Here is a 19,199-nt window from a genome sequence, read left to right as displayed (position 1 = left end):
AATGGCATGCGCTGGACAGTGTTTTCAGGAAAGAAGGCAGAGGATCTAGAGAGGAAATGAAAGCAGGGCTGGCCGCTGAGGAACTGGCACGTGCTGCCTCTTCCTTCCTGCCCCAAAACCTGCAGTCATGTCCCAGGCAATGCCTGTGCTTTAACCTGTTTTTGTATTGTAAGGTAAGAATGGTTTTTACATTTTTAAATGGTTATAAACACAAAAACAAAGAATGTACAGCCATCCATAAAGACAAAAATATTTACTACCTGGCTCTTTACAGAAAAATTTTGCTAACTATAATAATAATAAGATGGCTCTTTCTTTCCCCCTACTTAACATTTCAGCATTTAGTCAAAACTACGTCACAACTGTCTACAGGGCTGAGCACTGAGGGGAATACAGAGATGAACAGGTAACTGAGCCTCCCTATAAAAAAGGTGACAGAATTAGTGGTGGTGGTGGAGTGAGTCCTTAATTCAGCAAACATTTACTGAGGGCTTACTATATCCTGGACAAAGGAGATAAAACAATGAGTAAGACACAGTCTTTACCTTCAAAAAGTTGCTGATCCAGTGAAAAAAACAAGTATGCAAATCATTACCATCCAAAAAGAAATACACACTGGGTATGTCAGGTACACCAAAGAGGTATACCACCTCTGAAAAATAACTCCCTATGTATTAATGAGGTTAAAAGAGGAAAGTGCTGGGAGAGAGGACCAGGAGTGCTGTGGAAATCCAGACAGAAGGTGAAGACTTGTGTGTGGGAGAGACACTCTGTGAGAGGGGAGCATATGAATGGTGCCGTGAGGATGGTGGAATTCAGACAGGCAGAGAGAGGTTGGATCAATGAATTCAGGACAGAGGATGAAGGCTGGAAGGTGCCTCTTCTTTCAGAGTGACTAGGATTGCACCTCCAAGGTCCAATACACCAAGTCTCAGACTCAAACCTCCAAAGTACAGGACATTACTCAAAGGAAAATAAAGAATACATTCTTCTCACTTTAATCTTAAATGCTTTATTAACTCAGTAACATAGCAAAATACTAAGAGAAAAAAGAAAACCAGTAAAGACCTTGTCTCCTCAGGTTCTCAGGCAATTTTACTCTCAACCTTTAAAATTTAATGATAAGTAATATCTTAATCCATTTACATTTATTTGAGTTGGTTAAACTATACATCCATAAATGGAATACTTTGCAGCCATTAGCAATTAAGAACATGGGAAAACATACTGCTCAGTGAAAAAAAGCAGATAATGAAAATACATATCTCACTTTTGAAAAAAAATCACAGACACTTATAAAGATTAAAACATCAAAATGTTAAGAGTGGTTAGCTTCTCTCTCAAAGGTATGATGATAAATAATATTTTCTCCTTTTCTGCCTACGTGTGTTTTCTATAATTACTATGTATTACTTTGGTAATGTGAAAGGAAAATAAAATCTCGGGACTCCAAATTTACTATGCCAAAGGAAAAAGTTAAACTTGGGAACTGAGTCTCACAAAACTACCCTCCTTTTGTTCCTAAGTAGACAGCTGCTAAGATAGTGGGCCACATATCCTCACAGATGGCCACCCTCACAAACTGTCACAAGCAAATTCCTTGTGGGCCCCAAAATCTTTACCCTAAAAGACAGTCCTGTTGAATCTCCCTCACCCTGACAATGTAAATTAACAGTTTATTTTCACAGGTATGGGACAAAGACAAGACTAGAAAATCATCCCTCCGCCCACCCCAAAACAAATGCAGATCTGACTTCTTTATCTACTCTATGTTTACTTTGTCTTACATAAAATGCAGATTTACTGAGCAGGAGATGAATGCATAATTGACTGTTCCTCTACCCCGTCCTTTCACATGTAACATGGATTCAGTGAGTGCTAATCAAAGTCTCACAAGAATGTGACCATTTATCTTACTACCTACCCTCCCCTTTTGTTTCCATTCCTCCTTCCTCTCCTGTACACTCTTTCCCCATTTAATACTGAAGTCCTTAAAACCCTCTTCGGAAAAAGCACAAGATACTGATCCTACTGTATCTTGTGTCTCTTTTTCCTGGGCAGGTCCTCAACCTTGGCAAATTAAGCCTCTAAACTGACTGAGACCTGTCTCAGACACTCACTGGTTTACAGTAATAAGAAAAACATGTTTTTAAAATCTGAGGTTAAAAAAAACGACAACCATCAAACTACTAGGTATGTTATTTTTCTTCCTGTCACATCTAATGACAATCTAATGTCACATCTAATGTGACAATGTCACATCCACTTTACCCATTAAATTTAATACGGAAACATCAAGTGTTCGGTGAACTCAAAAACTTAAGATGTTGTAAAAGGTCAACATTCTAACTAAGAAACAAATGTGTGGAGCAGACTTACCAGCCATAAGCAAACAGATAATGCACATTGAAAAGGCAACAACCATGATGATAGGCAACTGGAAAAGACAATAGAAAGAGATCATCATTTAAGAATGCTAATGAATGGCTGCAAAATCAGTTGTGCATGCATTGCTTGGGAAAAGAATAAAACTCATCTGTCAGCTAATACACAGCTAATATCTTTTGTCAACAAAACATTATTATTTATGGGTTCAATCACAACTGCCCTAGACTTTAGATGGGGGATGTGGTAAGATCGGAAGAAGCATGCTTTTGCTCCAAGCCAAAGAGTGCTAAATGGAAGGAGGATGCCCAAATGAGGACCTAGAACACTAGGCCTCCCTTCCATTCCAGGGCACTTGACACACTGGAAACAAAATCCAGAGCGGCTCTTGCAGGGTCTGGTGAACAGAGGAGTCAAAAAGGAGAGAAGCATCAAAAATAAACTTTGCCTTCCATGTAACACGTTTGTCTCTGGCAATTCCCTCAATGTAAGATAATTGAAGTTTTCCTGAAATGAGAAAGCTTCCACATTCCCTTTGCTTATGTGACTTCACATGAAAAGGATGTGTGAGACAGTCTGAGGAAAAGAAAACAAATGCTCCACAGTTACTGTACTCCTCAGCCTGACCTCTTTGGAAAACTTAAGTATTTATATTTCATGTAATGAAATATAAAACAACATATAACGTTTTAAATTGAGACTGAAACCATCTATACCTTCAGACACAATGCTTTTAAAAACTTGAAAAATACAAAATGGTTTCTTACGGCCAGGAATTTCCAATCCCTTGGAACACTTAAAGGACTATGAGATTCTAATTCATCCACTGAATAGTTTCCAAGAAATAAGTCTATGGAATCCTACAACAGAAAGGAAGAAATTCGTAAACTCAGTGTGAGATAACATTAGTAATGAACAATGCAAAGATACAACCGCCTAATGCCAGGAAAGCATCAAATACAAACTTACTTGTCTAAATCCATCGGAAAAGTTGTTCTTATAATATCGTATCATTGAGTTCCAGCCATCCATTATAAGTCCCAAATGAGTTCTCTTTCCAGTTCTGGTTAAAGAGGTTAAGTTTTAAGTTACAGGTTTGTACCCTGAATTTTCACACTGTTTTATGGCCAATAAGCATAAGGTATAGAAATAAGTGAGTGACAGATTTTAAAAACTATCCCTGAAAATATAGATACTTCACAAAAGACATCACTTGTAGGTCCAAGAAATACCTATTTTCTTTCTAAAATATTACCAAAGGAGGCACAAAGAAACATACTAATTCCAGTTGCAAAGACAAGAAATATGAAGAGAAATACATAGCCCAGGTTAAGTGGTAGGACACAGCAAAGCAAACAGACTAGAAATCTTATTCTGCTCCCAGGGAACCCACACAGCAGAAAAAGAGCCACTGCATGCATAATACATTCAAAATGTTCTCATTAATGTCCTCATTACTCAGTGTGGTCTTTGAAAGCAGCATCAGCATCATCTGGGTGCTTTTTAGAGCACATCTCAAGACTGGTGCTTCAGGTACACGGTAAGGTCTGAGGAGCACTGTGGAGCGGTGGCTCTCAACCCTCCCCAAGCATCAGAATTTCCCAGGGTGGCTAAGAACGCACCAGTACCCGGGCCTCACTTCCCAGAAATCCTGACTCCACAGGTCTCAAGTGAGGCCCAGATGCTGGAGTCTTGCTGCTGTTGCTGCTACTGTCTGAAAGCTGCCCAGGTGATTTTTAAAAGCACCAGGACTGTGAACTACTGATGTGGAATGCTATTTTAAAAGCATGGCTTGCCTGGTAAAGTCAGTCTTCAAGGCACCAGTTCCCGCATATTGCTTGGCACAAGCATTTGCGTTGTCAGCCCAGGCTGTAGAAAAAAGTAAAAACAGCTGATAATTATTAAGATGACAAACAAAGTTCTAAATCCAGAATATTAATTTATTTCAAAATCTGAGCAACTTTGTCTATATTAAAGAAATGACCTACCATTTTTATAAATCTTCTCAAATTCATCTTGTTCTTCAAGCTTTTGTCCCACATGCAAAACTCCTAGTCTCTGGAATAAAAAACCACACCCAGATTTATGTACAATAGATTTTAGCAGACATGGTTTAGGAAGAAAAAGCAGTCCCCAAATTTTATCTCATGGTGCCTGGTTGCTGGATGCAGGCCAGAAATGTCTGTTGTCTATACGGGGCCCCAGCTCGCAGCAGCCCTCTCGTGCCCAGGGCAGACTGCAAAGCCTCTCCTGAGGGCACCTTTGCCTTGCAGCCCCTGCACTCCCTTGAGGGATAGCAGCAGGACTATACTCAGGGAGAGGGTCAGAAGGGAGAGTGAAAGCTGCTATAGGATTCCAGCCGCTACTTCCTCCCTCCCTCTTACCCCCAGTCTTCCACTGCCTCTACCCCTTGAGACCCCTCATATGCATCATCCCTCAACTTCTTCACCCCTGAGTCACCCCAGCCTTACCCTCTGTCCCAGGGACCTTTAAGAATCTGATGAGTGCCACCTAATCTACCTCCCCAAAAGTGCACACACACAGACATAGAATATCCCAGGGTTGCTGGGCCCCCTGAATCCCCTCTATGGACTCCCTTTTGGAGACCACCAACCACAGATGACAAGTCCCTGCCTTGTCTCAGACCATCACCTCTGAGAACCACCATCTTCACTGCTTACCTCAGATGACACCTCATCTCCACCTCAGAAGGAGTCATTCCCACCCTCAGACACAGCACAGGAGCCACCTTGGTGACCTTTAGCTGGGTAAGAACTCTGCCTTCACTGGCAGACTTGGAGAGGCACAAGTAGACAGCCCCTACACTAGTAGGCAAAGCTGCTGGAGAGGCTCCTGCCCCCACTCTCTGAAGGTTGGTTAGGTTTCATAATACTATATATAGCATGTAAAACTGTAAAATATGGATTGCAGAGCCTAGTCAAGTAAGTTTTGGTTAATCAGCCATGGAACCAAACCATTCCTAATATTGTTTCTATTAAAAACTACACTTAGAAGACCTTCCAACAGACGAGGACATAGCACAATACAAACTACAGACTACTGCAACAGGGACAGCACTCCTCTGGCAGGTGCGACTTTAAAATTCAAGAACAATTCATTCTGAAGGGGTATTTTACCTCCAAAATTTCTTTCTCGGTATCATACAATTGTCAGAAATAAAGTTGAATGCTTACTAATTACCTGAACAGGAAACCATGTGGTATGCATTTTGTCTGCCCCTCACAACAAATGCCAATGTGATTTAAAAATTGGGGCTCTACATCTTTTTCATTCCAAATATACACAGAAGAAAAAAACTATTTTTCTCAACAGCATAGTCTAGTGGTAAAGCAAAGCTGTGTCAGAAACTTTTTACTTTGGAGTCAATATTCCTTGCTAGTAATAAGAGAGAGATAAATAGAAACAATCTTGAGGTGCTACTTTTGTATTAATGAAATAGAAAAAAAAGAGGCTAGACACAGTGGCTCAAGCCTGTAATCCCAGCACTTTGGGAGCTGAGGCAGGTAGACTGCTTGAGCCCAGGGGTTTGAGACCAACCTGGGCAACATGGTGAAATCCTGTCTCTACAAAAAAATACAAAAATTTGCCAGGTGTGGTGGCACATGCCTGTAGCCCCAGCTTTGTGGGAGGCTGAGTTAGTAGGATGGCTTGAGCCCAGGAGGCAAAGGTTGCAGCAAGCCGAGACTGCACCACTGCACTCCAGCCTGGGCAACAGAGCCAGACACCTTCTCAAGGAAAAACAAAAAAAAAATTAAAATATCGAATGCTGGAAAGAGTTCAATGAAATGGATTTACTTATTCACTGTTGGTGTCAGTGTAAACTGGTATGACGCTCTTGGAAAATAATATATTTATTCTCTTTAACCCAGTAATTCCACTTCTAGGAATTAACATGAAGGAAATAATTCAAGTTAATAACATATACAGATATATTCTCTACGGTGTTATTTATAAACCAAAAATGTAGCAATCTGAATGGCTTAGTAAATTACGGCACAACAATACAACCATCAGAAACTGTGATTACATAAATGCTAAGGGAAAATGGCAAAAGTGGAAACTGTGCATACACAGACTGACCCTAGTTATAGAAAATGTGACATCCATGGGCAAGACACAAAAATAAAAAGAGCTGGGTTAGGGTGTGGGCAATGTGAATATTTTTTGTTACTGGGTTTTAAAGATGTTTAATTTTTTGCTGTGTTGTTTTTTAATTAAAAAAAAAAAAAGCATTCGCACCTGAAGTTGGGCCTGAAGTGAACGACGAGCTAACAAACTCTGGATCACATTGGTTCTATCTAGACAATCCATGCAATTGCTTCGGAACACGCCTTCCTGGTTTGCCACCACCTGGCCAGCAGAGTCCACTAGAAAATAACTAAAACATATTTGTATAAACACTCTCATACCAAAGTAGGTCAGATTTACTAAGGACTTAACTCTTATAACATGGGTCTCATTTCAGTGACATTATTAAAAACTGTAAATTAAAAGGTCAGACAGGAATGTGTGGTCAGGCATATGTGATTATCCTAGACCAAAAAGAAGTCTAAATGGCTGAGGCAAGACAGCCCCCCATCCAAAAAATGGCTGAAGATTAGAGATCATCTCACCCCAAAGATGTGAAAAAGTAAAGTTAAGAGTATTAAAAAGGTTGCTGTGCAAATCAATCATGTTTCCCAAAGCCAGATGAGGGTTTCCTCTAACATAATTATTCCAACTATATCCCTAGATGTCAGGGCTTTATGATTCATATACTATCTTTAGAATCCTCTGGGTTGCTTGTGAAAAAAGATTCCTGGCCTTGAGATCAACTGAATCAGAATCTCTGAGGCAAGGATTGAATATTTTGCATTAAAAATACTTTTAGCTGGGCGTGGTGGCGCGTGCCTGTAATCCCAGCTACTTGGGAGGCTGAGGTGGAAGGATTACTTGAGCTCAGGAGTTCGAGACCAGCCTGGACAACATAACGAGTCCCTGCCTCTAAAAGAACAAAAACGTAGCCAGGCATGGTGGTGTATACCTGTAGTCAGAAGGCTAAAGTGGGAGGATCACTTGAGCTCAAGGGTTAAAGGCTGCAGTGAACTATGATCACACCACTGCACTCCAGCCTGGGTGACAGAGCGATATCCTGTATCTAAATTTAAAAAAATTTTTTTTAAATACTTTGAAAAATTTTTTTTCTTTTTCTTTTTTTTTTTTTTTTTTTTGAGATGGAATCTCCCTCCGTCACCCAGACTGAAGCACAGTGGCATGATCTCAGCTCACTCCAACCTCTGCCTCCCAGGTTCAAGTGATTCTCCTGCCTCAGCCTCCTGAGTAGCTGCGATTACAGGCACCCACCACCATGACCGGCTAATTTTTGTATTTTTAGTACAGATGGGGTTTTGCCATGTTGGCCAAGCTGGTCTTGAACTCCTGACCTCAGGTGATCCGTCTGCCTTGGCTTCCCAAAGTGCTGGGATTACAGGTGTGAGCCACAGCCCCCAGCCAAAAAAAACAAAACAAAACAAAAATTCTTAAATGGGTAATACATGCAAATGGTACAAGATTTATAAAGAACAATTGGGTATTATTTGAAAAATCAGTTTCCCTTCCTCCCCTTAAACACCCAGATGTCTGCACTGCAACCAACCACAGTTACCAGTTCCCATGTTTTCTTTAACAAGCTCCTTGATAATTCTATGAATTCAAAAATCTGACAACACACAGTGTGGTGGTTAATATGGATGCAGGAAGCAAACCATCTGTTTGCTAGCCTTAGCATCATATGCAACTTACTAACTGTAGAACTTTAAATAGTAAGCTTTTTCATCCACAAAATGGAGGTAAGAGCAGCACCACCATTAGGCTTCTCTAAGGTTTGAATGAGATAACACATAATGCACATAAAGTACTTAGCACAGTGTATGGAACACAGCAAACAATGAATACTGGATAATGTTAACTATTGAAACTATTCTCCAAAATCCAAGAGGAGGAAGAAAATGCAACAGATTCATCAAGGGCTAAATACAAATCATGACCTCAGGAATAAAAGCGTGGAAGAATGTGTTAGGATGAAAAATCTACATATGGATCATGCAGAATTGGTAAGGTTCGTTTAGAGTTGGTGTACATATATATGTGTGTGCAAGGGTGTGTATGTGTGTTCATACCCCATTAATACTTATAAAATCCTAGATATGTTATAAATATTATTGCTTAAACTATATAGTAAGTTATCATCTTCACTTTACAAATGAAGAAACTGAAGTCTGAAAATAACTAAGTGGCCCTGGGTCATATTACTACTAAGAGAAAAACTTAAATTCAAACCAAGGTGTGTTGGATCCCAAAGCCCAGATTCTTTCCACTACCCCAAAAACCCTTAGAAAAAAGTCTCGAGAAATCATCTGAAAGTCACCAGTGAAAGCTCTGCTCTCCCTGTGGACCACAGTGAACAGCAACGAACACAAACTCTGGAGTCAACTCTCCTTCTTTCTTACACTCTTGTACGGCAGCAGTTAATGGGTGAACCCAAGGAACTACCTCCTCCAACAACATGCCAGGGCCAGCCAATGTTTTCTCTAATTGCCCAACAACAGGAGGTCAATTTCCCTTCTGTGTTCGTGACAAAACCTCACAGAAAAAAAGCAGATTTAAATAACTGTAGTTGATTACCTAATGTATATAAAAAGATATTTTTGAAAACTGAGCAAATGTCTATCCAAGAGGTTTTACTATATTATTGTGTAATAAATTAAAAAGTGCATTTGGGTTGCCAGGTTTAGAACCATCACACACAGGCAGAAGAAAATGGTAGTACGATTTACAGATTCCTTCTTCTGGCTTTAAAATCGGTAAAGACTGACATGCATAGAGTATGGTAAACCTGAACCAATATGATAATATAGTACTGCAAAGACATTCAGACCCTTTGATCCATTAATCCTACTCTGAAGAATTTTTTTAAAGAAATAATTTAACAGATGTAAAATATATATAATGATTCATGGCACCACAATCTTTCATGATAGAAAGAGGAAAGGAAATAAACCAGGTGCTCAGGGTGAAGAAAAGCACTTTCTTAGAACTATGTTATGATAAAACAGAATACAGAAAAGCCATTAAACACTATCATTACAGACACTGTACAGGTTAACAACAAAATACTTGTGATAGAATGTCTAGTGGAAACAACAATACAAAATAGTAGTAAACCAAGTTCAACTATATAAAAATTTGTAAATGTGTGGTAGATAATTTATAAAAATATGAAGATATCTGGCCTTGGGTCATTTTTAAGAATTCAAAAATATTGTGAAGTCACCAAGTCTCATCTTTCCAGTAAAGAAATTAAAAATAATAAAATAGTACAGACAAGCAATGACAATCCAGTGAACTGTATTTGTAAGTCTGCTGGATGACGCATAATAAAATATGACTGATATATATACCTCTTCCCTCTACCTCCTTAAGGAAATAATATAGCTTACCTTAATTCATCTTGCATTTCTGCTACCTGATCCAATAAAATACTCAGTCGATCCCATCTCATATTTTTACATTCCTTATGGAAGTCAAAGGCAATGTATCTACCAAAAGAAAAGATATTCAGAAATCGACCAGAGATCATTCATTTTCCTTCTATTAATAATACCTTCATAAGCTGATTTTCCTCTTTATATCAGTGCATACATATTTCTTGGGAACACTAGAACCTCCTTCACTCTGGGTTTATCACTATACATATACTACATGCACACACACACCCCTTCTCATGCTCATACCTAGCAGAGGAAAATATATATATATGATACGTGCAGATATAAACATGAAAATATATGCATATATCTATCCTCACAGGTTCTTCTGGGGCCCTCAGGAGGAGTAGAGGAGAAACGCAACAAATGCTAGTGAGGTAAGCTCAAGTACAGCAATCAGGTATGCACTGCAAAGAGGCCTAGTCCAAATTCCTTAAGACAATTCTAGTGGCAAAGTATTATCTATGGAAACTCTCTGGAGCACAAAGCCTCAATGAGGGAATTTTAATCAGAGACTAAACTCAAAACTTGACTGAAAAGAAGTTATTCTGCAACATAAATTATGCTAGAGAAATTTCAAGCCAACAAAATATCATGCTTTGATCTACTATTGAAAAAAATTCAAGCTGAAACATATGTCTAGTGAGCTCTATGTAATCATGCATATATGTAAGTGCACATCTGATCTGAAAAGACCTGCAACAGATTTCTAGTGAGGTACCTCATCATTCCACTTCCCAAAGAAGACACCATTGTTGCAAATGTCTGCTCAAGTGGCTTCTCCGAGCCCTTCTGGTTAATCTGTAAAAAATTTCAAACACCATAGTTTTCAGTTTATTTCAAAGGAGAGAGTGGTATCAGAAAAAGGACAAACTAGGAAGCTCTAAGCTCTCATCATTCTCCCACAGAAACATCAAAAAAACCCAGAAGCTGTCTGAGCCAACTTTGTAGGAGCTCTGAAAAACGATTAAAGGTTTTATAGTAACCCACCCAAGCACCCAATAAAGAAAAAGTCACTTTCAAAATGGTGGGAAAGTTTTGTGGCATTTAACTTGTCCTTGACCCAGCCCCTCCCCAGAGTGGTGACAACCTTAGTCTTACAAGGGAATAACCGGGTTCTCAGTTCCCCTCATCAAACTAGAGGAGGCAGACCAGACCTTATTTGCATATAAATGTGTACATCTGTTGTAACATGAAGGACTAACTCATCTCTGTCCCACATATCTCTGAACACGGGCAGTAAAAATGGTGACCACTGCTTGTAAAAGCTACAAGAGGAACATAAACCAATGGATGCCTGAGGCAAAAAATTCTGGATGGAGACATACAATAGACAATCTAAAGGCTGGAGAAGAAGCTTGGTGATATTCTTAGGAAATTAGGACTTTCAAAAGCAGCCATGTATATGAAGGAGTTTTGAAGGCCACCCACATAACCAGGCAAGATGCTTGCTGAGAAGAGTCCTGAGAAGACCTTAAACCTTTACCACAGACTGATCCCTAGGCTCACAGCAAGCCTGGCTACTCAGTAAAGGACTGCCCCAGCATACAGCAAGTCTGCAAAGAATGGGGGACAGGGTTGTTCTCTCATTTTTGCTTTCTTTTTTTGTTAGTTTGTCTATTTCAGTTCTTGGAATTCAATGAAACCTGTCAAAACAGCTGAATAGAAGCAAAAGGAACAGACCTCAGTGAACATACACAGTAAGAAAGTTTTGGCAAAAATAGTTTGGAAAAGTCTCAAAAAAAAAATGGATTAGCAGAGTCTTTAACAATCAAATAAAACAAAAAAACCCCAGCAAACCATAGGGGAAAAGGAGACTCTGACTTCCAGAGTTATGATATTATAATAATCAAACATATAATTAAAAAAAAATCACAGGTACAAAAATAAACAGAAAAACATGACTCATTCAATGGAACATAGGAAATTGACAGAAACTGTTCCTGTGGAAGCCAAGACAGGACTTGGCTTATTAGACAAAGACTAGACTTATTAGACAAAGACTTTAAAGCAACTGTCTTAAAAACACTCAAAGAGCTAAGGGGAAACACAGACAAACAACTAAAAGAAATCAGGAAAACAATACATAAACAAAATGAGGATATCAACAAAGATAGAAAAATTATTATAAGAAGCCAAAAAATAATTCTGGAGCAAAAGAGTACAAAAAGTGAAATAAAATATTTAGCACTATGGGAATTCCAGGAAGAGAGAGAGAAAGGCAGAGACAGATTATTTGAAGAAAAAAAAAATAGCCAAAACCTTCCCAAATGTGATGAAACATATGAATCTACAAACCCAAGCTCTGAACTCTAAGGAGACCCACACCAAAAACATTATAATCACATAGCTGAAAGACAAAAAACAGAATCCTGAAAAGCAGCAAGAGAGAGGAGACTTATCACACACAAGAGATTCTCAATGGGATTATCTGCCAATTTCTCATTAGAAATCTTGGAGGCTGAAGACAGTGGGATCATATATTTTAAATGCTGGAAGAAGAAAAAACTGTCAACCAAGGATTCTGTATCTGGCAAAACGTCCTTTAAAAATGAAGGAAAAATTAAGACATTCCTAGATAAACAAAACCTGAGGTAGTTCATTATCATTAAACCCAATCTATAAGAAATGCTAAAGGGAGTCCTTCAGGTTGAAATGAAAGGATGCTACACAGTAACTTGCAGCCATACAGAGATATAAAAATTTCCAACAGGCTGGGCATAGTAGCTCACGCCTGTAATCCCAGCACTTTGGGAGGCCGAGGTGGGCAGATCACTTGAGGTCAGGAGTTCGAGACTAGCCTAGCCAACATGGCAAAACCCTGTCTCTGCCAAAAATAAAAAAATTAGCTGGGTGTGGTGGCCCACACCTGTAATCCCAGCTACTCAGGAGGCTGAGGCAGGAGAATCGCTTGAACCCAGGAGGCAGAGGTTGCAGTGAGCCGAGATTGTGCCACTGTACTCCAGCCTGGGTGACAGAATAAGACTCCATCTCAAAAACTAACTAACTAAATAAATAAATAAATCCAAAAAGGTAAAGACAAGGGCAAATATAGAAGCCAGTATTATTGAAATCCTGGTCTGTAACTCCAATTTTTATTTCTACAGGATTTAAAAGTCAAATGCAGTCAAGAATGGTGGCTCACATCTGTAATCCTAGCACTTTGGTAGGCTGAGGCTAGAGGATGGCTTGAGGCCAGGAGTTCAAGACCGGCCTGGGCAATATAGTGAGACCCCCATCTCTATAAAAAACACAAAAAAAATTAGCCAAGCATGGTGGTATGTGCCTATAGTCCTAGCTGCTCAGGAAGCTGAAGTGGGAGGATTCCTTCAGCCCAGGAGTTCAAGATTACACAGAGCTATGATCATGCCACTGCACACAAGCCTGGGCAACAGAGCAAGACCTTTTCTCTAAAAAATAAACACATTTATACATAAATAAGAGCCAACTGCATAAAAATAATTATATGTTGATGTTACTGAAACACAATATATAAAGATGGAATTTGAAATGTCAACATAAAAAGGAAGCATGAAGGCTTTACAGGAGTAGAGCTTTTATATGCTTCTGGTATCAATCCAAATTAGAAACTTGTAACAGGATGTTATATGTAATCCTCATGGTAACCACAAAGAAAACACCTATAGAATATACACAAATGAAAATGAGAAGGTAATCAAAATATATATATCACTACCAAAAAAAATCAACTAAGCACAATAAGAGACAGTAATGGAGGAAATGAGGAACAAAAAGCTATAGGACACACAGAAAACAAGTAACAAAATAGCAGAAGTAAATCCTTATCAGTAATTACTTTAAATGCAAATGGATTAACTCTCCAGTAAAAATAAGTAGACTGGCAAAATGGAAAAAAATATGATCTAACTACATCCTGTCTCTAAGAGATTCATGTTAGACCTAAAGACACATATAGGTTGAAAGAGAAAGGATGAAAAAAGATATTTTGTGCAAATAGTAATCAAAAAAGAGCTGGAATAACTACACTAGTATCAGACAAAATACACTCTAAGTGAAACATTGTTACAAAAGACAAAAAAAGAACATTGTTTATTGATTAAATGGTCAATTTTCCAAGAAGATACAATTATAAACATATATGCAACAAACCATGACGGCCTGAAAATATAATGAAGCACACTGACAGAACTGAAGGGAGAAACAGAAAATTATATAATAATAGTAGGGGCTGGGCGCGGTGGCTCACGCCTGTAATCCCAGCACTTTGGAAGGCCGAGGCGGGCGGATCACGAGGTCAGGAGATTGAGACCACCCTGGCTAACATGGTAAAGCCCCATCTCTACTAAAAATACAAAAAATCAGCCAGGTGTGGTGGTGGGCACCTATAGTCCCAGCTACTCGGGAGGCTGAGGCAGGAGAATGGCACAAACCAGGGAGGCATGCCACTGCACTCCAGCCTGGGTGACAGAGTGAGACACCGTCTCCAAAAATAAATAAATAAAAAATTTTAAAAAATGGTAGGAAACTTCAATACCCTACTTGCAACAACAGAACAATCAGACAGAGATGAATAAGAAAATAGAGAATTTAAACACCATCATAAACCAATCAGACCATATTACTCTACCCAATAGCAGCAGAATACACATTTTTTTTACAAGTACACATGAAATATTCTCTAAGACAAACTATATCTAGGCCACAAAACAAGTTTTAACACATTTTTAAAAATTCAAATCACATTAAGTATATATTCTGATCACAACAGAAAGCTAAAAATCAAGAATAGAAGGAAAACTAGAAATTTCACAAACATGAGAAAAACAAACAACATACTGAACCACTGGTTCAAAGAAAAAATCCCAGCAAGAGAACTTAGAAAATACCTGAGACAAATGAAAACAAAAATACAATATACCAAATGTATGAAATAAAGCAAAAGCAGTGCTGAGGAAAATTTGTCGCTGTAAATGCACACATTAAAAAAGAAAACCTCAAAGCAATAACCTAATTTTACACTTTAAGGAACAAGAAAAAGAAGAGCAAACTAAACCCAAAGCTACCGGAGGAAATAATAAAAATCAGAGTAGAGATAAATAAAAAAAAATATATAAAAACAATAAAGACAATAAAACTAAAAGTTGAACTTTGAAAAGATCAACAAAATTCACAAACTCTTAGCTAGAATGACCAAAACAAAAGACTCAAATTACTAAAATCAAGAGTGACAGTGGACATTACTAGCAATTTCCGAGAAATAAAAAGGATCTAAGAGAATACTATGAACAACCGTATGCCAACAAGTAGGATAACCCAGATTGGCAAATTCCTAGACATATAATCTGCCAAAACTGAATCATGAAAAAACAGAAAATCTAAATAGACCAATACATAGTAAGGAGATTGAATCAGTAATGAAAACGAACAGAAAAAAAAAAAAAAAAGTCTCCTAACAAAGAAAAGCCTGGACTAGATGGCTTTACTAGTGAACTCACCAGTGAATTCTACCAAAATTTAAAGAATTAACACCAGTCTTCCTCAAACTCTACCAAAAAGCTGAAGAAGAGAGAACACTTTCTAACTTATTCTGTAAAGATAAGATTATCCTGATATCAAAACCAAACAAAGATATTACAAGAAAACTACAGGCCAATATCCTTCATGAATATTAATGTAAAAATCCCAACCAAACACCAGCACACCAAATTCTGCAGCATATTTAAAAAGTATATACCATGACCAAAAGGATTTATTCCCACAATGTAAGGCTGGTTCAATACACAAAAATCCATCAGTATAATATACCACATTAGTAGAATGAAGGGAAAAAAAAAACAAACGAGCATCTCGATTGATACAGAAAAGTATTTGACAAAATTCAACACCTCTTCTTGATAAAAACACTCAACTGGATAACTTAGAAAAAGAAGAAAAGTTCCTCAACATAAAGGCCATTATGTGAAAAACCCACAGCTAATATCATATTTAATGATGAAAGACCAAAAGCTTTTCTCCTAAGAAAAGGAATAAGACAAGGATGCTTGCTTTCACAATTTCTGTTCAACATAGTATTAGTAGTTCTAGCAACAGCAATTAGGCAAGAAAAAAAAAAAAGGCATCCAAATTGGAAAGGAAGCATAAAATTATCGCTGTTCACAGGTGACATGATCTTATATATAGAAAACCCTAAAAATTCTGCAAAATATCAATTGGAGATAAGAAATTCAACAAAGTTGGAGCATACAAAAATCAAGACACAATAATCAGTTGCATTTCTATATACTAACAATGAAATATCCAAAAAGGAAAGTACAAAAACAATTTCATTTACACTAACGAAAAACAAACAAACAAAAAAACACCACTCAGGCATAAATACTCAAAAATAAATTTAAACAAGGAGGCGAAATGCATGTACACTGAAAACTGCAAAATATTGCTGAAATTTTTTAAAACATAAATAAATGAAAAGACATCTGAGTTGATGGACTGACAAACAATATTATTAAGACGACAGTACTAGTCAAAGTGATCAATCTGTCAATTCAATGCAATTGCTACTAAAATCCCAATGACATTGTTTGCAGAAATAGAAAAACCAAGCCTAAAATTCATAAGCAATCTCAAGGGATCTCAAGTAGCCAAAATAATCTTGCAAAAGGAGAAGGAAGTTGGAATTATCACACTTCCCGATTTTAAAACTTATTACACAAAGCTGTAGTAACCAAAATAGTGTTATCCTGTCATAAGGACAGACACGGAGACCAATGGAATAGAACAGAGCCTCAAAATAAGACCTTATATATATGTTCAACTGATTTTTTATTAGGGTGACAGACCATTCAAAGGAAAAGAACAGTCTTTTTATAAATGGTGCTGGGAAAACTGGATAGCCATATGCAAAAGAATGAAGTTGGACCCTTACACCTACACCATATACAAAAATTAACTCATGTGCAGTGTTAAGAATACACAGACACACATACACGAAACAAAAATTAACTCAAAACAGACCAAAGACCTAACTGTAAGATCTAAAACTATAAAGACTCTTAAAAAGAAAATATAGGGGTAAGTTTATGTTATTGGATTTGGTGACAATTTCTTGAATTTGACACCAAGAGCAGAGGCAACAAAAGAAAAACTAGATAAGCTGGACTTAAACAATTTGTATACCAAGGACATTGTCAAGAGTAAAAAATCAACCTAAAGAGTGGGAGAAAATATTTGTAAAGCACCTGTCTGCTAAGAGATAAATATCCAGACTTCATAAAGAATGACTACAACTCAAACAAAGAACAACCTGATTAAAAATAGCCAAAGGATTTACGTAGACATTTCTCCAAAGAAGATACACAAACGGCCAATGAGCACATGCAAAGATGCTCAAAATCACACAAATCATTAGAGAAATGTAAATCAACTCAACACCACTCCACACCCATTGGGATGGCTATCATTAAACACACACACACACACACACACACACACACACACACACACACACCAGAAAACAACAATTGTCAGCAAGGATATGAAGAAACTGGAACTCTGGTGTATTGCTGGTGGGAATACAAAATGGTGCAGCTGCTATGGCAAACAGTATGGTGGTTCCTCAAAGAGTTAAACATAGAATCACCATATGATCTAGCAATTCTACTTCTAAGTATAAGCCTAAAAGAACTGAAAACAGGGACTCAATCAGATACTTGCACATCACCAATGTTCACAGCAACATTATTCATAATAGCCAAAAAATGAAAACAACCCAAATGTCCATCAATAGATTAATGGATAAACAAAATGTGGTATGCATGTATATACGTGTGTGTGTGTGTGTCTGTGTGTGTGTGTGCATATATACATACACATACACAATGGAATATTCCTCAGTCTTAAAAAAAGAATGAAATTCTACACATGCTACAAGATGAACCTCAAAAACATTAAAAAAGAAAAACATTGTATTATTCCACTTACATGGGGGTACTTAGAATACACAAATTCAGAGAGACAGACAGTAAAATAGAATTACCAGGGGCTGTGGGGAGGGATGTAACAGGAAGTTAATTGTTTAATGGGTAGAGTTTCTGTCTGGTATGATGAAATGTTGTGGAAATGAACAGTGATGATGGCTGCACATTACGAGCTACTTAATGCCACTGAACTGTACACTTAAAAAATGGTTAAAATAGTAAATTTTCTGTCAAGAAAAAGTTAAGGCTTTTTTTCCCCCCCAAGAAACATAAGAAACATACCAGATTGATTATAACTTGTTTTCCATAAATAATTACTTGGGAATCAAAATGCCTTTGGAAACCGTCCATCTAGAGGGGAAAAAGTTACATATTTTACTGGAGTACATTATGTAATTTATAAATATAATTTAAATATTTATAATATTTTTAAAGGACCTCCTTAAATGTCTTATTTCTATATTCAAAAGAATGATGTCCCGATGTGAACTATGCCTTCTATTCTAAATGCCATCTAGTAATCATAAGCTATTTTACTCTGAGCTGCAACACTACCACTTTAATTCTGAGTACAACCTCAGTGGAATATATTAAGTACCCTAAAAAGCATAAAGTTACAAATCTTACTGAGATCTCTCAAATCCTTACTTGCCACGCCATTCAATCATAGTTTGTTTTTCTATATTTCTAACATGCCACCCACACAACTTTTGGTTTAGGGGTTTACTATGTGCCGGAACCAAGAAGAGCCTCAAAGATGTTGAACGCTGATTTATGCGGAATAAATACATTCTTTACATGCGAATTATAATGCTATTAAGCTTCTATTTTTAGCCAACAAAAAAGGCACGCAAGATACACACGTGATTTGCTACTTTGCTGATCTGTGGCAGTGGTTTGTACTTGAGGTTTGGTCTTTGGGACCAGAAAACAGGTATTGATCCTCGAGTCTAAAAGAAAAGAGAGAAATGTGAAAAGAAACACAAACATACTTGTTTTTCTCACCTTACTTATTGTCAGGGGTGTATATATTAATGAATATGCAAGGGAAAAAACTAATACAACCTACCAACAACTTTAAAAGTCCACGTGTATCTGCTCCTAAAGTTCATATTTTATGGAAAAACATTTAGAACTTTTTCTCCTTCTAGTTTTATATACATGGCATTTGTGTAGTAGACAGTTATTTCCTTGAAATTCTAAATTTATCTGAGTAAAAATTAACAGGTTACATCTGTTATATAATTTGGCATTATGAAAAAATTAGAAAATTGCTTTATTCATTTTCAAATGAATATGTTTATGAACA

The 19,199-nt window shown here is 37.4% G+C and overlaps 1 protein-coding gene across 2 annotated transcripts in view; it reads right to left on the bottom strand.

Annotated features, from left to right (window-relative positions):
* Positions 1-19,199, bottom strand: part of SACM1L (SAC1 like phosphatidylinositide phosphatase) — a 55,816-nt gene that overhangs the window by 3,403 nt on the left and 33,214 nt on the right. For both annotated transcript variants that reach the window (XM_004033988.5, XM_055382179.2), the window contains exons 10-19: positions 18,754-18,840; positions 18,173-18,241; positions 10,654-10,733; positions 9,885-9,983; positions 6,646-6,784; positions 4,374-4,443; positions 4,182-4,254; positions 3,355-3,448; positions 3,153-3,245; positions 2,380-2,437 (exon numbers count right to left, since the gene is read on the bottom strand). In XM_004033988.5, the coding sequence (XP_004034036.1) occupies positions 2,380-2,437; positions 3,153-3,245; positions 3,355-3,448; positions 4,182-4,254; positions 4,374-4,443; positions 6,646-6,784; positions 9,885-9,983; positions 10,654-10,733; positions 18,173-18,241; positions 18,754-18,840 (862 nt within the window). The remainder of the gene's footprint in view (positions 1-2,379; positions 2,438-3,152; positions 3,246-3,354; positions 3,449-4,181; positions 4,255-4,373; positions 4,444-6,645; positions 6,785-9,884; positions 9,984-10,653; positions 10,734-18,172; positions 18,242-18,753; positions 18,841-19,199) is intronic.

Source organism: Gorilla gorilla, chromosome 2 (assembly GCF_029281585.2).
Source record: "Gorilla gorilla gorilla isolate KB3781 chromosome 2, NHGRI_mGorGor1-v2.1_pri, whole genome shotgun sequence".
In the NCBI taxonomy this organism is placed as follows: Eukaryota; Metazoa; Chordata; class Mammalia; order Primates; family Hominidae; genus Gorilla; species Gorilla gorilla.
This window is presented reverse-complemented; position numbering and strand designations above follow the sequence as displayed.